This window comes from Phaseolus vulgaris, chromosome 9 (genome assembly GCF_000499845.2).
Source record: "Phaseolus vulgaris cultivar G19833 chromosome 9, P. vulgaris v2.0, whole genome shotgun sequence".
Lineage (NCBI taxonomy): Eukaryota > Viridiplantae > Streptophyta > Magnoliopsida > Fabales > Fabaceae > Phaseolus > Phaseolus vulgaris.
In genome coordinates this window covers 8,612,123-8,637,634 of record NC_023751.2, presented here as the reverse complement: position 1 = coordinate 8,637,634, position 25,512 = coordinate 8,612,123, and the positions used below count along the sequence as shown (strand labels likewise).

General features: G+C 30.3%; 2 protein-coding genes across 4 annotated transcripts; both read right to left on the bottom strand.

Annotated features, from left to right (window-relative positions):
- Positions 1 to 428: 428 nt before the first annotated feature.
- LOC137821871 (protein ENHANCED DISEASE RESISTANCE 4-like) lies at positions 429 to 5,064 on the bottom strand. 2 transcript variants are annotated; one of them, XM_068626662.1, is made up of 3 exons: positions 4,664 to 5,064; positions 3,699 to 3,898; positions 429 to 3,503 (listed from the first exon to the last, which is right to left on the bottom strand). In XM_068626662.1, the coding sequence occupies exons 2-3, from the start codon at positions 3,799 to 3,801 to the stop codon at positions 781 to 783; spliced, it is 2,826 nt and encodes a 941-aa protein (XP_068482763.1). In that variant the 5' UTR covers positions 3,802 to 3,898; positions 4,664 to 5,064; the 3' UTR covers positions 429 to 780. The 2 variants fall into 2 exon arrangements, with proteins under 2 accessions (XP_068482763.1, XP_068482764.1); XM_068626663.1 differs by lacking the exon at positions 4,664 to 5,064 and having other exon boundaries at positions 3,699 to 3,919.
- A 10,717-nt stretch (positions 5,065 to 15,781) lies between these two features.
- Positions 15,782 to 18,662, bottom strand: LOC137822008 (protein NETWORKED 4B-like). 2 transcript variants are annotated; one of them, XM_068626881.1, is made up of 2 exons: positions 18,492 to 18,662; positions 15,782 to 17,453 (listed from the first exon to the last, which is right to left on the bottom strand). In XM_068626881.1, the coding sequence occupies exon 2, from the start codon at positions 17,451 to 17,453 to the stop codon at positions 15,978 to 15,980; it is 1,476 nt and encodes a 491-aa protein (XP_068482982.1). In that variant the 5' UTR covers positions 18,492 to 18,662; the 3' UTR covers positions 15,782 to 15,977. The 2 variants fall into 2 exon arrangements, with proteins under 2 accessions (XP_068482982.1, XP_068482983.1); XM_068626882.1 differs by having other exon boundaries at positions 15,782 to 17,478; positions 18,492 to 18,640.
- Positions 18,663 to 25,512: the final 6,850 nt, after the last annotated feature.

Genomic DNA, 25,512 nt, shown 5'->3' with positions numbered 1-25,512 from the left:
AATATGAATGGCTTGTATATGGCAGCTCTTATCAAATAAAACTTGTACAAATTTAGAAACTAACAGAAGAAAATAAAATACTGCGATAGGATGACAATTTTGTTTTTGTGCCAATTTGTATATTATTTAAATTTAACTCTTTCTAAAGTGAGATGAACATACTTTAAATGATAAATTACATTTATAACTGTTGATTAAACTAAAGAAAAATATCTATACCTTTTCTTTCAAAATGTGTTTTTTATATATAGGATGTAGAAATATATATTCTAAAACATAATTGAAAAAAAGAATAAGCTATTTAATGTGCCTAATGCTAATTTAATACTCCAAAACTTTTGCGCACCATTATACAATTTCAGAGAGGAAGTGTTAAATAAAATGAATGACCTGATAGAGAAAAAAAAAAAAATATGCCTCCAGTAAAAAAATTGCATAAAGTTGTGACAGTAACTCTTATCTTTCAAGAAGAATTTAAAATACAGATACCAAACACTTTTTACAACAAAATCATTAGATTACAATAATTATAAACAGAGTACATGTTGCAGAAATTGTATACAAAAATTGAATAATGGAGCTAAATTGCTTCTGATACACCTTTGGCCAGTTCAAAATAAAAAACAAATCAAGAAAAAGAAAACCACTTCAAGTCTTCATGTGGATGCCTTGTTACATTTGAATTTCTGACAGAACTCCCCCATTCTCGATCCTTCCAGCTTCAACAAACATTTTAGTTCTCTTTAATCATTTTCTCAACTGTGAGCTCCTTAGTCACCTTCAACAGAAGTCCGAGGCCCTCTTATATACTTGACTTGGTGAAGAATATCCCATCAGTAGATGAAGTGATGAACTTTTTGGTGGTGGCTTTGCCCGCATTTCTGATGCCAATTTCCTAGATCCAGACATATTGGTGGGAAAGATAGCTGATTCATCTGTCTCCTCCGAACTCTTCCTTGCACTAGAATATCTTGGAGCAATGTTCTCCTTCTCAGTTGATGGCTCAAATATACCACGAGAGACTCTTGAATTATCATATTCACTACCATGCAAGTGATGAGAATGTGCCAAAGAAATAGGCTCTCCTTCTGAGGAGTAGCTTTTAGAGATAGAAAGACCATAATCATCATAATATGAAATGGCCCCTGCAGGTGAATAACGGTAATACTTTGCATGAGATGCTGAAGGTAGACTGCTGCTACTAATCACCTGGCTTTGGTCATTAAGGTCGCTTGATGGATGGCCAGTAGCATTATTTGGTGAAAATAAATCTATATGGCTTCCATGAAGTGAAAACTTGAGCACTTCTGAACATTCACCACATTTCAGCTGATGACATGCCCTTTTGAATAAGAGAAAATCTGCAGGTAGCTGCAACAGGTTTAAGCATTTATGACAAGTGACAAAAGGAGCTCCACCTGCCACTGGCCTGTGATGTCTCTTAGCAACCAAGTTCCTTTTCTCCCTTAAATATCTACTTAACTCAGGAACCCTACGCCTCTGATCATCAGATTTTGTTTCACGTCCGTACATTGGTGGAAGTTTAGAATCTGTGAACCATTGTGGACTTGAAGGATAGGAGTGATGAGAAAAAGAGCAACAATCTCGGCCTGCACAGGACCTATGTATCCTTTCATGCTGGAAACGAACATGTGGTGAGATATCTGCTGAAAAGTGCCTCTCTTGGGAACGACAATGGTAGCAAGAATGATCAACATGGAGTGCACTGCTTGTTGCCTCAGCTGAATAGGGTAGTGAGGATTGATTATGCCTTTGGTGCCAGTTGACTCCATGACTACATCTTCCATTACACAAAGGGTAATCCAAACCGTGAGAAAACCTTCTCGCCTCATCAAAGTCACGGGTATGATATGCAGGAATACGATTTCCCTTGTAAGAGACACCCTTGGACAGTCTTCCATTTATTTCCCCACTCGAGTAGGAAGTCCTGTTCAGTTGATCCTGCAACTTATGAATCATGCTCAACAGTTTCATCTTCTCTGGGTCAGTTTCCTCAAAGGATTCATGCGAAAGAAAGCTCGAGCTGCGGTGGATCTCACCATGCATATGGTCTGATGAGCTTCCCCTTTCATAGTAAGAACGAGAACCACCTCGATGAAAAGGAATTTTGGGAGGAAACTCGTCTCTCTGTCTGCTCTTCCAGTGTCGATGACCATTTCTTGTAGTCTCCTCCACCGCTTTGCTTTGATTCCCCCAACCATCTTTCTTGGCATGATGCTTCGCATTGGTCAAATGTGATTGACGTTGTGTTCCAACGCCTCCATAGAACAAGTTATTAACAAGACCTTTACCCTTTCTGGTCCTTCCCTCAGAAACATCATTACCAATGGTGTGAGTGTAGTCAAACGGACCTGAATGTTTGATAGGGGACCGCTCATCCATTGCATCATAAGAAGAAAGGCTGCCATTATAATAAGCATGAGAGCTTCTAGCAGTTGGGGACTTGGACAGTTTTCCAACAAGAATATCACTAAGCTCTGAACTGTGATCAATTAATTCTGTCGTATGCACAGACCTTACACGGTCAAAACCACGGTGAACATCTTTTTGAGCTTGCTTCTGTTGTTTATGAGAGGATACAAGATTAGCAGGTGGCCCTTCAAGTTTATCAGGCGTAACGTGTAAAATGTTATCCTCCTCTGTACTTGACCTTATAGTAGTAGAAGCACTTTCTGTTGTGTCCACTTCAGGTTTTGCACCATCTATGGCTGATGGATTGTTGTTGAAATCTTCTCCATCGGGTGCATGTTCTGCTCCCTCAAACAATTTTCCATCATTTAACTCTTCTGCTCTATTGCTTTCAGTGATTTTCAGTTCAAGGTTTTCACCAACTGGACTTGATTTATAATTATTGGCATCTTCTTCCTCCAATGCAGAACTAAACTCCTCTTCTGCTTCGTCTGATGACAAGTTTCCACCATTTAACTCTTCTGCTTCTTCTGAATCAACACTTTCAGTAATTTCCACTTCAGGGAGAGCAGCTACTACAACTGATTTGTTTTTGTTGGCATTTTCTCTGTCTGTCTCAGAAATGAACTCTTCCACTCCTTCTAAGTCAACTTCGGTATTCTTCTTTTCAGATGTTACCCTTATCAGAGTTGAAGCTGATCTATCGTTATAGCCATCTTCATCCTGTGCACAAACCAACTCCTCTCTCAATTCTTCTAACAACTTTCCTTCATTTACCTCCTCAATCTCAGACTGAGTGGTCTTATTTGAAGTTGAACAACCTTTGCTGGACATTCTGTGCCTTCTGTGTGACAAATTATAGATATCTGACTCAGTTTCTTGTCCTTCATCTGATAAAATAAACGGAACAAGTTGACCCCTTCCACTATTTCCATCCACAACACATTCTGCAGAGGAAGTTGATTTTTCCTTCAAACTACATTCCCGAGAAGGAACCAGATGCTTTCTAGTAGCTGCAATAGTTTCTTGTGTACTGGATTCTAAGTTCACAGTCACACTTGTTCGTTTCTTAGCTGTATGGAGAGAAATAAAAAGATTTAAGTAATTCAGATCTACAAGATGTAGAGTGTGTTGAATAGAATTAGCACCCCATTTAAAAACATAAATTTATTGGTAAAATTTAGATGCACAAGTGGATCATAGAGTTAACATTAATAAGACCACGTATAAGCTATAAAAAGTTTGAAATGCAAAGAATAGAATTTCACCTTCAAGAATAGTACCACATTCACCACACTTGTACAAATCACATCCTGTAGGCTCTTCAAGAAGTAACCGACATTTAGGGCATCTAACTACCCGAACAGACATCTGGCTCAAATATGTAAATGATTACAGTCCAAAGGTTCGGTCCAGGCCACAAAATTCACAGAGATGTAGATGTCAAAGATCAAATTTCCAACACTTTCTGCACACAAATAACAAATAAATAAACTTTAGCTTGGATCGATGTAATACAGTTTCTGGGTTGGTTATGGAAAAGGAGAAATGGTATGAGATTCAAATAAATGAAAATTGAAAGATGCAGCAAACAGTATAACTTTATAATAAAAACTTTTCCCCAACATTACAAATTTGGGACAAACGTGATCTTCACGGTTAACTGAATTTGTCACTTATACCAACTATAACATACATTAACACAGATTTTCCATAGAAGAAAATGCCCTTTGAAATGAACATGTTCTAAAATCCGAAAATCATGGCAAAACAGGTTGAACGTGCTTCACGGGTTAAATCCAAAATACGGCAGTTCCGTATTCCGTAGGCAACAAAACTGAAGATCTCATAGTCATAGCTTCTTAATTTTCTCCTACTTTAAAACCTTTATTGAATAAACAGAAAACAAGTATGGTGCTAGAAATAGACAGAAGACAAACAAACACATAACGAAGTTCAATCTTCACAGACAAACAGTAAAACACATCCAATCAAATATTTTAATTTCTAAACAACCTCAAAACATATTCTGAGTTTATTGTAAGATAAAGAAATAAGAGCAACCAGCATTGCAAGCAATGAAAAACTATAAAAAAACACTACAAATTATTGAAAATTTTACATTCAGATATACAGAGTCCTCTAGATGAAAGAGCTAGACAACAATAACATTTGTAAACGTGTGCCACATGAAAAATAATGTAATGAAAAAACCGTTGAAAGAGGAACATGCCTAGTTAGCTATGGCAGGTTAGATGGGAGAGGTGGCTGCAGGTGAAAAACCAAAAATTGGAGCGAACAGATGAACATGAGAAAGTGGAAAGAGAATAAAGGGCAAAAGGGTTGTAGAGGGTAACGAAGATTGTTGAAGAGGATGCAGAGAGAATAATGAGAGGAAATAGGAGAGGAAGTTGTAGGGAAAGTGGTGAAGAATTGAAGGGATTTTTTTGGTGCAAAGTTTAGACCAAAAGAAGGATTTGAAAGAGAAGGGGTAGTGAGTTCTTGGTGTGTGGAAAATGCAACAAATAGTCTTTGATTTGGGGTCTAGAAGAGTTTGTAGTCAACTCTGACCAAATCCCACAAACACTTCACTTTCTTTTTTTTCGTTTTTGTTGGGTTTGAATTTTGGTGTTCTTTTCTGTTTCATTGTGGCCGTGTTTTGTGTGGTCACTCAATCCGACAACCTCGGTTACACGTCGGATTACGCGCCACGATTTATGGGTCCCATTTCCTTTGAACAATACCAACAATTTTTAAATTCTCATTGTTCACACTATAATTTTTTTATTTAGAGTATTATCTTTTGCCCTAAGTGCTTACTTTAGGTTAGATTGATAATTATTTTTTTGAACAGTAATATTTTAACATAAAAAAATAGTATAAGATAGCTGTCTTTTTACTGTTAAAGTGTAAAAACACTTTATTCTAATTTTTTTAATTATGTATTTACTGGAATATTATATTTTAATTACTTATAAAAAGTTTTTTTTAATTTATTATAATAATATATTTGTAGAATATGGACATACATCTTGACTTGGGACCATGATTGTTCCCACCAACACAATCTAAGTTGTGAAGTAATGAAAAAACTTTTTCTTTTCTTTTTTAATGAAAGTAATAATAAATCTTAAATTCTAATAATTAATATTATAAAGCAATAAATAAGGAGAGAGGATTGAAAGAGCTAAGAAAATTGAGTTGGAGAATTAGTCAAGTTTCACAAGGGATGAAATATGATGTCACCCTCTTAGGTGTTCTTCATCTTAATGAATGCTTCACTATAATATAATTATCCTTTTTTTCTTCTTCTTTTTATAGAAAAAAGGTTGAATTATTCAATTAGAACATTTCAACTCAATGTAAAAACTCCCTTTTCTTCACTTTAGTATAAGCTCCACCTCAATGTAAAATGATCATACAGCAACCACATGAATTGGTCAATACTTAAATCAGCATGTATTTATAAAACCTTTTTTAAGAATTTATTTTGTTATTTTTTATAAGATCTTTATCATTCAACCTTTTTAAAGAAATTACTTTTTTGAATTTATCATTCAACCTTTACATCATGTTTTGTTGAAAATATTTAAATTATATTATTTCTCCTTTTTTAAAATTTTTACATAGGTTAACCATTTTAATATATGAACTTGATTGATAAAAAAAATTATTAAGTATTTTCAGAAGAAAAAGTAAGAAACATAAATAATTTTTTTAATAAATTAAAATTAACCTATACTATTTTTTCATATTAACTTTTTAAAAGATAAATTTTAACTTATATATAAGTTAATGTTAATTTATATTTTTTTATTTCCTATTTTTGTATGATTAATTATCCACTATAATTCAGTATTCTAAGAATATTATTTTTGTTAATTTATGAAAAAATAATCAGGTACACATAATTAAATAAAGAGAAAGAAAAATATTTCTCAAATTAATTTATTTTTTATTTGATAAATAAAAAAGAAATGAATGAAAAACATACATAAATAAGAAGAAAAATAGAAATAAAGATTATTTTATTAGACATAATAATTTTATTATAATATTACTTTATTTGATTTTACTTTTTATTATTAATTTAATATTTTTTTATTTTAGTTTTTTACTATATAAATATTTTTTGTAAAAACATGTTCTCATCTATTATGGATTACCACATTTTAAAATCTCAAAATCATTAAAAATCGCATTATAATTTATTATTATACGTAAAGTATAAACTATTATGTGCCTTAAAAGGACTAATGTCAATATTTCCAAAGTATTGATAAATTAGAATGTGTTTACTTAAAAGGTAAAAATCTTCCAAAAGAATGTATAATAGTTAAATAATCAAGTCACGGTTAGAAATATGGACGTAAATTAGGAGAGATGACTGAACTTTCAAATATTTTTGTAAGTAGATAAACATTCTTTGAATTAAGAAGTCTTTTATAGAAAAAAGAAATTTTATATTTAAGAGATGTTTGGATAATGTTCTTTAATCTTTTATATCAATATAAGGATATTTTTAATCCAAATCTAATACATTAGAGTAGAGAAAAGAAGAAATACAACACATAAAAATTATACTTTGACCACCTTAGTAAAAAAAAATATGAAAGTAAATGTTAGCTCTAAAAAAATGGTTTGAATAAAGCTTAAAATGATTTAACAAAATGACTAAGAGAATTAATAAGCAAATAGAAGAAGAAAAAGACAAGAAGGAAGTCTTATATTGATTCACTCAAAAGTTAAGTTATTTTTAAATTTCAAAAACAAATTGTAAAGATTCTACTAAACAAATAAATATTTATAAATATTCTCACTAACATTTTTATCTTATAAGAGTACACAAAAGCTTTCTATGTTATGGACAAGTACACATCTTTAATAGGTATACAGAATTTTTTCAAACTATACAACAATAAAATTATTTTTGCAAAATTTTACAGTCAACTAAGTGAATATAAAATACAAGACTCATTATCTAGATCTAACTTCACACAAACTTGAAGGATGTATAATGTAAGCATACTCTATTAAAAGATTGTATAAAAAGACAAAGTTCCTTAATTATTAAAATTGTCTATTTTTTTGTTCTATTTGAAAAGAAAAGATTATTAATTACCAAGGTTTTGTCTACCAATTATTTAGATTTTAAAGTTGGTAGTTAATTAGATATCAATTTAAAAATTAGCAACCAAGATTTTAACTACCAATTATTTAGATTCTAAATTTGGTAGCAAAAAATATTGGTTGTTAATTAAATACCAATTTAGAAACTATTTAACAATAATAGAAACTAATATATAAACAAAAAAAAATTTAGTCTTTAAAATGATTTATAATTTAGTCATTATAGCAACTAATTATTTTTTGTCTCTAAGGTTTATATTTCATGACTTTTTTTTGTAGTGTATGATTCCTTAATTGATTAAAAAATTATTGATTAAATTTTAAAAAATATTAAAAAACATAAATATTCAAATTTCAAGTAAATATTCCAAATTCATGTAATTTATTAATGTAATTTATTAAGATGACTCAACGCATGTATGCTGCTCAATAATGTATAGAAATAATAATACACGTCTAAGTACATATTTTACATTATCAAAAATAATTATATACAAAATCTCAAGTGTCTTTATAATAAATATTTACTATTTTTTATGTCACATTTATTAAAAAAAAGTTACCATTTTATAAATTAAAAATATTTTAATTATATTATTCTTTTAAGATGATATAATTTTTTTTATTTAATATAACAGTAACTATGATAAAAATGAATAATTATGAAAAATATAAAAAATCGTGATAAATTATTTATATATGTTGTTGTATGTATAAATTTTAAATTAAAATAAAAAAATTGAAAAGATACTACAGATAAACTATCATTGTAAGTGACTACTAAGTTGCCTTTTTACCCCATCCATACTATACTGCTTGCAATTTTAATCTTTAAAAAATTAAAATTAATCAATATTCCCTCATTTTAAGTATTATTTATTTTATTTTAGTTTATTATAAAATATATTACATCAAGAGATAAAAGTAAAGTATATTTCTTGATTAGTGGGAATTTTTTTTTTAAATATTTTAAATAATATATATATATATATATTGTTTATTATTATCATTAATGTATGTGAAAAAAAAACTATAAAGATAATGTTTTTTTTTTTTAACTGAGTAATATTGTTGACCTTTAATTTATTTATTAGTGGTGAGAAGTAAAAGGACCTAATCAATTAAGTTTGATTACAGGAAGTTGACCATGCACACCTTGACAAAGTCCTATCCAATTTAAGTCATGGAGACTTCAGAGTTTATTCTCTTTCCACAAATGTCTATGTTTTTTTATTATAACGACAAAAGTTTTTATACCAAAAGCAAACATATTACAAAACTAATTCAAACTTATTCACAAGTTTTATAAGTGAGCTTTAAAAATAGGTTTGATTAGATATATAAGCTCGAAAACAAGGTAAGTTAAGGTCAAAAATTTAGTCAATCATTTTCATCTTTAATGCACAATTTAGATGAGTTTAAATTAAATTCACTTATATATCTATTCAAAAATTATTTTATAAAATAAAAATTATATTTAAAAAATAAAATATTATACTATGTAACACCCAAAAAATACATATAACTATTACAGTATAAACTTTACATATTTCTATACAAGCTTTTAGAGTTTTTTAAAATATTTCTAATACATGATTAAACCTTATAGAAATACAAACCTTTACAATATAAGTTTTAAAACAACACCCTAAAGCTTTTCAGACCCTCCGACACTTGTATAATCATTTGTTCGTGTACGTAATACAGTCATCGCAGTTTAAACACAACAAGAAAAACAAGGGTAAACTAATGAAAAGAAATTTCATAACAAATCTAATTTGTGCAAAAAGAACCAATCAAATTAGCCATTTACAAACATTTCTTTAAATGTTGTCATATAAAATTTCAATACCAATTTCATCATTCATATAGACCACACATGGATCTATTTTCAATCACAAACATTAGATTTCATTTCAATCCCACTGACTACACATGAATTCATCGTCTTCCGGAAGACACATTAAGTATGCCTCTACTAGAGACTAACACCTGATCCAAACATTACGAACGAATCCAATAGAAAGGATCAGAGTAAGTTCAAACATCCAATACCGAGTGTCTACAACGGAACTCGGTGTGTATGAACTCCCTTTCAGCTTCTCACCACCTGATATCTTAGTCTATATGACATAGATCATGAGTGAAGCTAGAGGATCTCTATTAAACATAAGTTTTTCATACTTAATGTCATCAAACAACAACTCACCAAATGTATGACATCAATTTCATACAATTTACATTTAAAAATCCATACCATTCAAGAACTTTTCAAACATCAGAAACAATATTTAACTTTCAAACTGTGGGTTATGACTCACATTTACCGTTATCTTGGCATAAATGGAAGGTTACTTACCGTTGACAATTAATTGTTATTAAAGAGAGATTAATTACCATTAATTGTCTTTATTATTGTTGTCTCCTAGAACCACTATATATAGTGCCTTCCTTCAAGCAATGTAACACACAACAAACAACAACATACACTTGCTTCCTCTCTCTTTTCATATACTCTATTTCTTCTCCTAGGTGTAAGTGTTTAACCCGTAGAGAGAGAATTTTTTTTTGGGCTATTTATCTATTAGCCTGAGAGGAATTCATTGTACTCCCAGTACCATTATAGTGGAAGTTTTGGCTCTCTCGCCGGTGGTTTTTTACCTCTATTTAAAGGGGTTTTCCACCTAAAAATTTCTGGTATCATTCTCACTTTCTTTGTTACTTTAATTTCTCATAATCTTTGGTTGAAATTATCACACTTCCGCACACGATATCCCTACAAATTGGCATCAGAGCTTTTTCGATAATTCAACAAGGATCTGTTGTTCAACAATGTCGAAATTCGATATTGAGAAATTTGATGAAGGATTAGTAGTTAGAGGGAGAAACCAAGAGAAATGTAGGAACAGTAAACATAAATCTAGGTCAAAATCTAGAGGCAAGAACTCCAAATATTGTCGTTATTGCAAGAAAAAGGGACACGAGATCTCTGAATGTTATAAATTGAAAAATAAGCAAGATAAAGAAGATAAGGGAAATGGTAAACAACTAGAAAAATTTGCCGAAGCTAATATTGTTGAAACTGAATCTGATGGGGATTGTTTTGTAGCTTCCAACACTGAACAAAGGTCTAAAAATGAATGGATTCTTGATTCTGGTTGTACTTTTCACATGTCTCACAATAGAGATTGGTTTACTGCATATGAACCGATTTATAATGGTCTTGTTTTGATGGGAAACGATGCTCAATGCAAAGTTGTTGGTGAAGGAACAATCAAAATCAAGACACATGATGGAATTGTTAGAACTTTAACAGGTGTCAGATGTGTCCCTAAGTTGAAACGGAATCTCATTTCCTTAGACACCCTTGAATCTCATGGGTGTAGATACTCAGTTGAAGGTGGAGTTTTAAAAGTGTCTAAAGGAGCTCTTGTGCTACTAAAGGCAATTTGATGTGATAGTTTGTATGTGTTGTAGGGTTCAACAGTTACAGGTTCTGGAGTTGTTGCCTCACCCAACAAAGATAACACCAAGTTGTGGCATATGAGATTAGGTCACATGAGTGAGAAGGGAATTCTAATTCTCAAGAAGAAGGGTCACCTTGGTAACCACTGTACTGGAAAGGTTGATTTCTGTGAACATTGCATTTTTGGTAAGCAGAAAATTGTTAGTTTTTCTAAAGCCATACACAGAACCAAAGGTACTTTGGATTATATTCATTCGGATCTTTGGGGTCCGTCAAAAGTTCCCTTCAGAGGTAAATGTCGTTATATGATGACAATTATTAATGATTTCTCACGAAAACTGTGGGTGTATTTTCTCAAACATAAGAATGAAGCATTTTCCACTTTTAAAGAGTGGAAATTATTGATTGAGAATTAGACTGGCAAGAAGATAAAGAGGCTAAGGACAGACAATGGCCTTGAGTTCTGTTCGAATGAATTCAATGATTTCTGCAAGAAGGAAGGCATTTCCAGACACCTCACCATCCCACGGACTCCACAATGGCCTTGAGTTCTGTTTGAATGAATAGAACTATCCTAGAGAGAGTTCGTTGCATGCTCTCTCATTCTGGTTTGAGCAAATCTTTTTGGACTGAAGCGGCTTCAACGACATATTATCTGATAAATCGCTCTCTTAACAGATCAATTGATTGTAACATTTCAGAAGAAGTTTGGTCAGGTAACCCTGTTGATTATTCTAATCTTAAAATATTTGGTTGCCTGCTTATTCTCATGTAAACGAGGGAAAATTAGAACCTCGTGCTAAGAAGTACATTTTCTTGGGTTATGGGTTAGGGGTTAAAGGCTATCGTTTATATGACCCAGAATCTCACAAAGTAATTCACAGTCGGAATGTGACCTTTAATGAAAATGCTATGCTCTCTTCTGTAAAAGATACTGTCATTTCCTCAATTGATACAGGTGACCAGGAAGATGCTCGAGAGAAGGTAGAGTTTGAGATTAAAACACCCGCTCATGAGGAAAACGTTCCCAATTCCTCCAGTACTCAAGATGATCAAGTCACTCCTATTGATGGTACAAATGAACATTTGAGTCCACATGAGAAATGTCCACCTAAACGACGAGGGTTACCACAGTCGTGGTCTATGGCTCAAGAACTTCCACAACAGAGACCAAGAAAACCAACTCAAAGATTAATTGCAGAATCTGCCAACATTGCTTATGCTTTAACTATTGCACAAGAGATGAGTGAAGAAGGTGAACCCAAGAATTACTCTGAAGCTATCTCTAGTGATGACTCAACAAAGTGGATTGTTGTTATGCAAGAAGAAGTTGAGAGTCTTCTAAAAAAACAAATCATGGGAATTGGTGAAGTTACCAGAAGGAAAACGAGTCATTAGTTGCAAGTGGATCTTTAAGAGAAAAGAAGGGATCCCTGGTGTTGAGAGTACAAGGAATAAAACAAGATTTGTTGTAAGAGGTTTTGATCAAAATAAAGGTATTGACTTTAATGAAGTATTTTCTCCTGTTGTTCGTCATACTTCAATACGTATATTGCTTGTTTTAGTTGTCTTGTATGATTTGGAGCTGGAACAGTTAGATGTGAAAACTGCTTTTCTTCGTGGTAATCTTGAGCAAGAGATTTACATCCAGCAGTCCGAGGGGTTCGTTGTTCTTGGAAAGGAGAATCATGTATGTCGTTTGAAGAAATCTCTCTACGGCTTGAAGCAATCACCAAGACAATGGTATAAGAGGTTTGATTCTTTCATGGTTGGACATGGCTACTCCAAAAAGTAGCTATGATAATTGTGTCTATTTTCAAAAGACATCTGATGGGTCATTTATATACTTGTTGTTATATGTTGATGACATGTTGATTGCCGCAAGAGATAAATCTTTAGTTAACAAGTTAAAGGCCCAACTTAGTAGTGAATTTGATATGAAGGACTTAGGTCCTACCAAGAAAATTTTAGGAATGGAGATCAAGAGAGATCCTCAAGCTGGAAAACTTTTCCTATCACAAAAGAAGTATGTTCTTAAGATGCTTGATAAATTTGGAATGTGAGATTGCAAAACTATTAATACTCCAATTGTCGCCCACTTCAAGTTATCATCAGATCAATGTCCAAAACCAGACGAGGACAAAAGGCGCATGTCACATGTCCCGTATTCAAATGCAATTGGAAGTCTCATGTATGCTATGGTATGTACTAGACCTGATTTAGCTTATGTTGTTAGCATTGTTAGCAGGTTCATGCATAATCCAGGCAAGGAACACTGGGAAGCCGTTAAATGGATACTTCGTTATCTGAAAGGTTCTCCAGATCTTGGTTTGGTATTTGATCAACATAGAGTCGATCCCGGAGGAGCAGTTGGCTATGTTGATGCTGACTATGGTGGTGATTTAGATCGGAGAAGGTCACTTTCAGCCTACATTTTTACCCTATGTGGGTCTGCTATCAGCTGGTATTCTTCACTTCAAGCCATTGCGGCTTTGTCCACCACTGAAGCAGAATATATCGCTGCTACAGAAGGTATGAAAGAGGCTATATGGCTTTGAGGCTTGGTAAGTGAACTTGGTCTTCAACAAAATGTTCTTGTTATATTTTGTGATAGTGAGAGTGTTGTCCACTTAACCAGGAACAACAAGTATCACTCAAGGACCAAGCACATTGAAATTAAGCACCATTTTATCCGAGACATTGTTGATACGGGAGATATAATTGTTGAAAAAATTCATACGGACGAAAATCCTGCAGACATGTTGACCAAGCCACTTCCACTGGCTAAGTTCGATCATTGCCTGAACTTAACTGGTATTATCCATACTTAATCAAGGCTTCATGGCGGGAGAGTGTTCCAGTCAAAGGCAAATCAAGGTGGAGATTTGTGGGTTATGACTCACCTTTACCGTTATCTTGGCATAAATGGGAGGTTACTTACCGTTGACAATTAATTGTTATTAAAGGGAGATTAATTACCATTAATTGTCTTCATTATTGTTGTGTCCTAGAACCACTATATATAGTGTCTTCCTTCAAGCAATGTAACACACAACAAACAACAACATACACTTCCTTCCTCTCTCTTTTCCTATATTCTATTTCTTCTCCTAGGTGTAAGTGTTTAACCCATATAGAGAGAATTTGTTTTGGGGTTATTTATCTATTAGCCTAAGAGGAATTCATTGTACTCCCAGTACCATTATAGTGGAAGTTTTGGCTCTCTCGTTGGTGGTTTTTTACCTCTATTTAAAGGGGTTTTCCACCTAAAAATTTATGGTATCATTCTCACTTTCTTTGTTACTTTAATTTCTCATAATCTTTTGTTGAAATTATCACGCTTTCGTACACGATATCCCTACACAAACTATTAAAATATAATATTTATACATGTTCACACAACATAAAATTAAAAAACTTTATCAAATAACATCCTTAAGAGAAATTGAATACTGGGACCCACGTCCCCTCCACATCTAGATCTTCTAGTCTGCGATGCTATTAAAACTAAATTTAGCTTCCCTTACCTTAATTGCTTACTTTTCAAGCAACTTTTAGAATTTTATTCTTCCCAGTTTGCATAAGCTTCAAGATTTACGCGCCTAATGCAAGTTATCTAAATAAAACTAAAATTCAGTATATAGTATAATAAGTTGAGAGAATTAATCTTCTCAACTGACCCCACCAAGATTAATGACTAAATCCTAAGGAAAATCCGATAACAAAGAGTCTTTAAAGCAAAAATGAACTTAATCTGTTTGAAAATCTGATCGGGTGGAAATATTCTTTAACTCGTCAGCTACAATGTATTCCAATCAGATTCTAAAATAGATGAAGATTGGAATAAGAAATTAAAAGAGAAGGAAGAATTTGAGAGAGAGAGGTAAGGAAGAAAATAAAAGGTGCATGAGGGTTCTATTTGTTTAAAAAAAAGGTGGTTACATACTACATGTATTATAATTTTTATATATAATTATTATATAATTAAATTATTTTTCTAATATAAAAAAAATTATATGGATCAAAATAGTATAGTAATAAAATATAAATATCCATTTTTTTTAAATAACATATTTAAATTACAAATTAAATCAAATTAATACAAATAAATTAATACCTCTATCCATGCATTATAGTATTTACAGACTTAAATTTTTTTAAATAAATGACCATACTTATGTATTATGTTTACCTGTTAAAAATTATTTACACTCCCACTCTTGACGTTTAATTTCATTAATGATCTTAAAATCAAATTTTAAATATATAACTATATTATGTACCTTAGAGGAAAGTTTTCAATTTATAAAGATCCTAGTCGACTCGAGAGGGATTGTGTCCCATAAATAATTAAATAATCTTTAAAATAATTAAACAAATAATATTATATCAAAATGAGATAAGTTAGTTAAGACAAAATTTTCAAAACCAAAGATATGATCATCTAATCTACTACCAGTACTCTCCACAGTGTGAAACTAGGCAAATATGGATGAATAATACTTTCAATTATGCCTTACAAGGTAGTGTAATGCGAAAACTGTGTTCCATGGCACCTCGCACTAAATACACAAAATCAGCATTTTTTATTCATTCTATGGCTGTCGCTACTACCCTCTTGAGTCTATCTCCCAATGTGTGCACATCTGTGAACACAACCAAACACATGCTATATCTCCTTTTGTCTCTCTTATTTTTACCCCCTTTTCACACCATAGAACAATATCTTGTATATAATTACTTTTAACGCAGACATTAACACTACAAGAAATGAACATAGTGATTTCATCATCAATGACCAATGTAAATCTTTGACCTAATTCAATAGGAAAACAATATTTTGTAATGTTTTGATGCCCAACAAGAATAAGAAAACTACTACAAAATTTATAGTACGTAAAGATCTACTACACAGACAGAATAAAATGATGAGACATGGGTGAAAGTAACTTTAGGAAGCTGTAACCGCATGACGGTTTTGCACAGCAAATGCTTGAAGAAGTTCCTTATATCCACTCCTGTAATGCTCAATTGAAAAGCATAGTTGCCGGATGACCTCCCTCTTCTCCTCAGCCCTCTCAGAAATCACAGAATTCTGCCGAGTCACCTCCTTTTCAAGCTCATCAACTTTCAGTTTCAAGTCATTTACTACATTCAGTGTTGCTGCAGATCCTGTGATCAGCTCAGCCTTTTGTTTCTGTAACTGGATTAGCTCTTTCTCCATGTTAGCAATATGATTGTCTCGATGACTTGTCTCAGCCATAAGGTTATGAATCTTAGCTTTGGCCTCATCTTTTTCAGTCATGACGATGTCATACTTCTGCTTGTGCTTGTCAAATTCCTTATTCATAGCTTCAACATCATGTCTTCTCTGATCAAGTTCTTCCTTCAAACAACTGATTTCACCTTGCAAAACAGTTTGTTGGGAAACAAGATCCTCTTCTATTTTTAGTTTTTCTGCTTCAAATTGCCTTGATTTGTTTTCTAATATGTTGCTTCTAGATTCATATTCCTCAAGTCTATAGGCCAATTGCATATTCTCCTGTGATAAACATGCAATATCAGAATGCAACTGATTTTCCACCAATGAGAACTGTGCTTGGGCAACAAGCATTTCATCCTTCAATTTCTGCACCTCAACTTCATTGTTGGTTTCATTGTCTATGTACCATGTAAGCATCTCTTCTAAGTCCCGAATCTGCTTTCTCTCTGAATCAAGTTGGCATTCTAATCTGACCACTTTTTGCACTGATACTTCAAGCTGACCTTGCAGTTCCTGAGAACCGGATGTCCTGCTATTAAGTTCCTCTTTTAATTTTGCAATTTCATCATATGATATCTTAAGGTGTTCTTCAGCAAGCTTTAGTTGTGTGACTAACTTTTCAATTTTGAGGTTGCAATCTGAAACATGTGTTTCCAACTGAGTGGTCTTTTTTTGCAACTCCAGCACCTGTCCTTTTTCATATTCGAGATTTTCCTCTTTCACTTGTGATTCTACCAATGCATTATTAAGCTGACCATCACTTTTCTCAATTTGAATCTTCAACTTGTCAATCTGTTCCTCTGAGAGCTTAAGTTTAAAGTTGGAAATTTTCAGCTCTTCCTCATTTTTGAGGAATGCTTTAAGCAATTCATCATAACTTCTATTCTCACTCTCCCACGATATATCATTTGTTTTTTCTTCCCCGACTATTTGAATTTGTTGCTCTGAATCTGAGGATGATGAGGTCAAGGAGGAAGGTGATATAGAGCCCTCTTTCATAGAAGCCACAGAGCTATCACCGCCTGAGCCAGGGGAAAACTTTATATTGACTGGTTGAAGGCCAGATTTCAGTAACATTTGTTTTGGATAGGGGGTATAGTATGGTGTCGCCGATACGTTCTCCTGATCATCTAAACCTACATTAGAATTTTCAGAGTTCTCCATCTGAGGACAGAGGTCAAAATCAATACTGCATTAGAGAAATATATATAATTATCCATTCTAATCATAGCAATGAACAATTGACAAAGAACAAATCTTACACATTATAGAATTTTAAAACAAAATCGGAACAACATGAATAATAAATCTGGACTGCAAAACCACTCAGTAACCAGTTATCACCGTTTTTCGCTTTATTTTCTATAGACATGAATTAAATATAAAATAATATCTTAAAACTTGAACTACGGCAAAAATCCAATTATTGGCTCAAGTTTCAAAACTCTTCTTCAATCAAGATAGATATACTTTGAATCTCAACCCTCCAAGTGCAAAATCGAGAGGAGGTATATTATGTTCCATAAAACCATGTCACCACCAACTGCCAGATTGCACTTCTTAGACTTATTCCAGTGCAGTGACCTTCCCAAATACAAACCAACACTGTGTTCAGTGAAATATATAAATACAAACTTCCAATTTTCTTCCTCTTCTAGGGTTAATTCCATTATTTATCTTTGCTGCTAGCTAGCGGAAATTAGAGAATTAAACCGTAACTATTCGTTCAGTACTGAACGTCTGCTACTAGCACACCTACTCACATTATTAGTATTATAGTATTATTTATTATGACAGTACAAACGTAGAACACAAACCCAATAACTCTGAATTTTAAGGCATGCATCAAGAAATCAAGAAACAACTTGCTGTTACACATAACTATTGTATGCTAGAGTTTATTTACAAGCCTCGATCTACGCTCTACGAAGGATCCAAACTCAAATTCCACAACAGGAAGAAACTAGAGTTAACTCATTAACTAGGCTCTCTCACACACAAATGAAAACGCAAACGGCTTAAAATCCAGTTTAAAGAATCAATTGAAAAAACGAGTAATCAAGAAAATGAATCAAGCAGTGATCATAAGTGCGTGGAAAGCAAAGGAGTTAGTTAGGGTGAATCGGAATAATGAAGATGAGAAAGAATCGTAAAAGCAGAAGATAAAAAGCAATCGCGAGGTGTGGAGTTGAGTGAACGTACCGTAGCGAGTGGCGGAGAGATTGAAGAAAGAGAGAAGATTGGAGAGAGAAAAGTGAGAGAAAAAATAAGAAAAGAGCAATGAACTTTGGTTTATAAGACAGAGAAGAACAGACGGAAATGAAAAAGGAGTGAAGGAGTTAGTGAGAGACAGAGAGACATGGCCCTCAATTTAGGCTATCTATCCCGCCTTCCCAAATTTCAATTCCATCTATTTTCAAAATCAAATACTGTAGCAAACAACACTGACCATGATGTAGATGTTTAACCTCATTACATTCAACTAATAAAAAAAATTGTTAAATATTATTCCACTACTTCCAATAACAATTTATATTTTTTTTCTTTAATTTTTGAGATTTTTTTTAAAGTAATATTGTACGCTAGTTTTTAGTTTCAAAACGGAAAATATTTGTGATGATTAATCTTACTGATGTTATCTCAACAACTTGGTATCAAGATATTAATATTGTTTATGAAAATCGAAAACTCATTTTTTTAGTTATCGACATCAGAGTTTGTTCCAGTAGTCTATTACAGTCACATTGCTTAGGAGTCTAAATCAATGACAATTTATATACATATTATTCATTTAATCCTTGAAACAATTTCTAAAAACAAAATTGTAAAGGACTTGAAATTGAAACATTGACGTCTATGTATAAATCGAGAACTCGTTCCCTAAACCCTATACTGAAAACATATTCTCTACCGTCGATTTAATCACACATGTTTTAAGAGTTAAGTTGAAAAACACTCTGAAACAAATATTTTTTAATCTCTCTTTATCTTTATCTAATCTTGTAATAGCACATGTATCTTTATTAAATATTAGATAATCCAAATTAATAAACTAAAACTATTTTTAGAGTGCTAAATATAGGGGAAAAATTAACCCTATTAAAATGTGACGCATAAGTTATATTCAAATTTCATGCACTTTTAGTACTGAATTAAATATATTTTAAGTGTTTGTATCTGCTTTAACTTTTTGTAACTTGACATTAATTAAGTTTATTTATTACTATAAACAGAAAATATTTAAGTTAATGTAGTTAAATTATTTTTTAAGTATGTAATTGAATTAAGTATTATACTTATTAATTTGTGTAAGTGCGATAATTGTATATAATATACTAATAAAATTATACATAATTATAATATTTTTACAAAATAATTAATACGTTGACGCTGTTTTAATTTAAAATATTATTTATTGTTTTGATTAATTTTATTATTATTCATGCTAAAATAATTATAAACTAAAAGTTAAAAAGAATATTAAAAGAATATCCAAAATATAAAAGTAATAACTTTTACGAAGATTAAATATATAAGTTAAATTCAAGCATCATAATTTCTTACAAAAAAAATATAAACTTTAAATATTGCGTTTACACTTATAAGCTAAAGTAGATATATACTTAATTTGCATAATGTTTTCTTTACAAATATATCATCCCAAAAAATTATATTTTCTTTGTTTTTTTTATATTTAATAAAATAGTGTCGTCTAAATTGATATTTTCCTTTAGTGTGAGTTTGCTTTTTAGGTGTGCACTGTAAAATAGTAAAAAAAAAAGCATGAGTGGAATTTGTTTGACTTAGAATGTTTGAGAGATAAATTTACTTTTGTTAGCATAAAATTTATTTACAAATAATATTAAAATACTTGTTAAAATTTATGATTATAAGTGAATATATATAATATTATATATTTTGAATAAAATTATACTGTTAAGTTTATCATGTTTATGATAGATTAATCTGATAAATACTTATATTAATATATAACATCAATACATAATGTTAATATAATACATATCTAATGTATTTTATTAGTGTTTAGAAAAACTTAAACAAATTTGTGATGACACTAATTAGATAATATGCATTATATTAACAAATTTGTGTGATTAGAAAACATAATATTTTTCAATATTAAAAAATGTTTTACAGAGAAAATAAAAAATACTACTCCTAATAAAAATTAACCATCATAACTAATTAAAAAAATTATAATAACCAAAAACAAAAACAAAAAATAACAAATTATAACAACTAAAAAGGAACATCAATAACAAAATCATTTTTAACAAGATTCAAATATACAGTAGTGATTCTAACTTACTGGAAACCAAGAACAATTGTAAAATTCCAACAACAAAGCAACAAAAAACTCTCACCAAGAGGCTAACCAAGAAGCTCAAACAAAGTTTAAAACAAAAGCAAATCAACTACAAAACAAAATGAGAAATCAATTATGCAATACAAAAAAAAAAAACGTTTTGATCAATCAATTAAAGCTTCAATAAATTAGGATTAATATTACATGTGTTATATAATCAATTAGGCCCGTAAAAATATACACGTAATCGATTATATAGGATTAATTAAATTAAACAATGCGGGGATAATCAATTAAACAATATAGGATTAATTATTAATTAATTAAATTGTCCTTAAAACCTTCGCCGAGAAAATTATTAAAATGTGGGCCATTGCCGACCCACACTGTTCGATGCCCACGAAAGGATCAAAATTGTGGCGGGAAATAAAACAAATAGAACTTCGAAAATGTCGAGAGGACTTTATCGGAGCAGGCTCAGTGGGCCCAGTGGGCCCGTTTGTAAATTGTCTTTCTTTTTCGGCCTCCACCCTTAATTACATTTTTCAGAGCTGATGGGATTTAATATGACCGAAGAAATAAACGACAAAATACTCTTATTACACTTACACTGTACCTTATTTCCCAATTATTATTATTTTCATATTATTACGTCATCAGAAATTGGATTTAATTTCGACGTACAATACGAGTTCTTCACTTTGTCTAATGTAACAATACAATTTTTTTGGTACATTTAATCGGTTTCTCCTGACACGTAAAAAGTAGGATCGGGTTCAGGGTCGGAAATGTAATATTTTGTGTTTCTCCTTAACCTACCTAGTTACATTTATTTTTTCTTATTTCTTTATTACAATATATATAAATTTATAAGAGTTAACATTTTTTATTTTCACTTTTATAAGTATTAAAGGTATAAAATAATTATTTCAATAGTTAGTGACACCGAGAATATACATATTTCACTATTATTTTTAGAGTAAAATTTATACTCATTTAAAATTTTATATAAATTAATATTATTATTATTTTTTTGCAAATATTAAGAGAGAAAGTAATTCAAGAATTTGAATGAGACTGATAAACATCAAACAACGTTGAAAGATGGATGAAAAAAATTTTAATGTTTTCTTAAATGAAATAAAACTAAGAAGCAAAGAGAAAAAAAAAAGATAGTTTTTGTAAAACTTAATAATAGAGTTTTCTAAACCAATTTGATATAATAAGTTCAATTTTACTTTTCTCTTTGAGTTAAATTTTGAACTTGTAGGTTTGTCTCGATCTAAGTTTACGCATGTGACTCATTTAACTTTAAGATTGGTCTTTGTTAGCTCAGAGTCTTAGTGATATAGTTAGATTTTTTATCAGGATTCTGTGATACAGGTTAAGCTACTCTTGAAGCTTTTGGTAGGTTTGGAGCCCTTAGTGAGCATCTGCTCAAGTGAAGGTAAGGGAAGTTAGTTTAAATTTTCAATAGAACCTTAGGCTAAAAGATTTGGATGTGGGGGTGACGTGGTCACCACTTCCAAATTTTTGTTTGCAAGATTTCTTGTTTTCAGGAGATTGGAAGTTGATTGAAATTGAAATGTGAACTTCTAGATATAGTAGATGTTTTAGAATGTATGAGTTTGGGATTGAATGAGTTAATGAATGTATTTGAATAGTTTGTTGAATCAAGTTAAATGAAATGTTTGATGAAAATTGGTTGTTTGATTTTAAATAATTTTGATTTAGAAATCATATATATGTATAGATTGACATAATAGCTCAATTACTTAATGAGAGTGCTTGTATAATTATGAGGAGAAACTGTCAATGTAATGTGTAGATTTATAAATTTTTGAATTGAATGAAATGTTTGTTTAGAATCTAACATGTATAACAAGTTTATGTAGAATTTTTCTGCATATCTTGCTGAGGCGAGATAACTCTCGCTCAAGCGAGAATAAAATAAAGAAGGAGGTGCTTTCGGGTTCGTTTTCGCTCAAGTAAAGCCTAGGATGAAATTCTTGGTGCTCTTGGGTTGATTCTCACTCAAGCAAGAGAATTTTCTCGCTCAAGCAAGCAAATTATCGGTCAATCTAAACTCTTTGTAAAAAAATTACTGATTTTATTTTTATATTTGCTTTTAAAAGGTTGGTTTATTTCTTTTTGTATAGTTTCTACTTATAAATTATGTAGACTTTATTTTATTTATATTTAATTGAAAAATCCTTTAATTAGATATTTATGTGATTATTGGATGAAATTTTGAGTGATTTGAAATTCTACGCTTTGGTATGATGTAATTGTGTGATTTTAAATATTGTGAGATTTAGAATATGAATTTAACCAAGACATAGTATTTTAAGGAAAGAAAATACCGTGTTAAGATTGTTTAGGATGTGCATTGACTAGGAATTTGTCTAGAAGAAGATATTCTGACTCTCCTGATATAAGGGAATCATATATATATGGAGTTATTCAGGTGATGAGAGTTGAAGGAGGTTCATATGAATTGGTAAGTTGTTTGAAAGATAACTAACTTAACATGTTATATGAATTAACCCTGTCATACTAGGAGAGATGATATTGAGATTATTTATGCACATAGCTGTGTGGATTCTCAATGAGATAATATGATAGGTGCAAATCTCTGAGTCTAAGTCAAGCACGAGTCTTCCGAAAGTAGAGTCAAATGTCTATCTGTTATGAGTAAGTAGAAGTCTGACAAGTGAAAGATGAATTATGATTTTTTTAATAGACACTCGATGGTTTGAGAAATTGTATGAAACTTGATGAATTATGTTTATTAATTTGAAATTGAAATTATATAGAAATTTTTATATAGCTAACTTACCATGTAATCACCAATTCTAGAATTGTTGATACAATGACATTATCATAAAATAATGTTAACATACAAAAAAATCACAAATTTAAATCTAAAATAATAAATTTAATATTTTTTACTACTAATATAAATATGTACTTGTAAGTTTTTTTATTAAATATATAAAAAAATTATGACATATTTTAACAAACTAATAATTAATAATTTATTATTGATAATAAATAACTATTAATTTATAAATATTTAATAAATTTATATTAATTATATTCTTATTATAAATAAATAATTTTATTATATTTTTTAATAATTATTTATTATATTTATTGTTAATTTTTAATATAATTATTGTGAATTTGTATTTTTTTCATAATTATAAATAATATTAGTGACAAGTAAAAAAGTAATCATAAATAATAATGATAAATTTTATGTTCATTACTAAATATTTATAAGAAAAACTTGAAACTTATATTTATTATAATGGTGTGAGGACCTAATAATATAAATGAATACCATTAGAATTTAGATCTCAAAAAGCAATCAAAGTATAGAAAAAGTAAAAAACCAAAGTATCAAAATTAAATCAGATTAATCTATGTAATCTTTCTTACTTTCTTATATTTGCTCTAATTACCCTTTTCAGTAACTTGAAGGAAACACGATAACAAATAAAATTGAACGTTCTACGTGTTGGATTGGGTAACGCTGGCCAAAAACAACATGTGCATGTTACTTTCAAACCTAAATATGTAAAGTATTTTAACAATATAATTTAAATTAAAAATATAGATTAATTAAATTATGTTTCATATTCTAAGTATATATTGAATCAATTAGTTTAACTAACGAATCGTGGGTTTGACCATTAACTTTGTTAACTCAATACATCAACTGGTTTCAGGTCATAATAATATTTTTATTTTTATTTGTTCTCTGTCTTTCTATTATTTTGGATTTGGCTTTCGTCATTTCATAGCTTTTGTTTATTTCTTTACATATTGGTTTAAGTCATTTAATATGTATTAAGTAGCACTTCTATTTTTTATAAAATAATTGCTAATTTCCCGGAGAAAATGTTGCGTAGACTGTTGAGAGAGTTGTTAAATATATATTTTTTTAAACATTCAATTTATCTTTAATTTAGTTTCATGTATTATTATTAGTATAAAAATATGGCATGTTGAGTAATTTAGGTTATTGCTTAATTTTGTGTTGTTACATTTAAAGTACTTAGGATTAATTAAATTTTAAATTTTAAGTTTATAATAAACTTTAGTATTTTTAATTGAATTTCTAATAGATTTTTTTTCTTTTATTAAAATTTTTATATTTTTAATTGAGTATTTGTAGTTAATTTTTATCATTAATTGAGATGATGTAATTATTACTTTGTATCATTATTCATTGATCACGTGTTTTCACATAAAAAAGAAAATATTCTCTAATTATCTTTATTCTCTAATTGTTCAAGACGCTGCATAAGTTCTTCTAGAAAAGTATACGTTATTATAATATAGGTTATTATATACGTTTCTTGTTGTTATTAAGTGACGTCTTAGCTTAAATTATGATAAATTAAGAGGTTATTGATTTTCGTAATTTTAAGAATTTCTTTTAACACATTTCCTATTTTATCCGTTTTAGATTATTTGTTTCCATAAAGTTATCCTAATTAATTGACGTTAATTTGTTTTATTTTGCATTCAAAGTTTTCCTATTGTTTCTTTCTTGAAACTTTCTCTTTTTAGTTACTTTACATAGATGACTTCTTGATGGATCTCTGTTGTCATTGCAAACCCATATTAACATTAACTTCAATTCAATGTTACCAAAAGAGTTTGTAATTTATTTTTTAAATTTAAATAATTAGTAGGTAAACTTAGTAACTAATTTAAAAATTATTTATGAGTAATAAAAAATAATTTCAATATTAATATTTTTTTAATTTATAAATAATATTTAGTTTAACTAATATAATAATTCATTATTTTTATTTCTAAAATTAATTTTTGTTTGATAAAGATATATGAGTATGTTCTAATTTACCTTTTATAGAATCATAA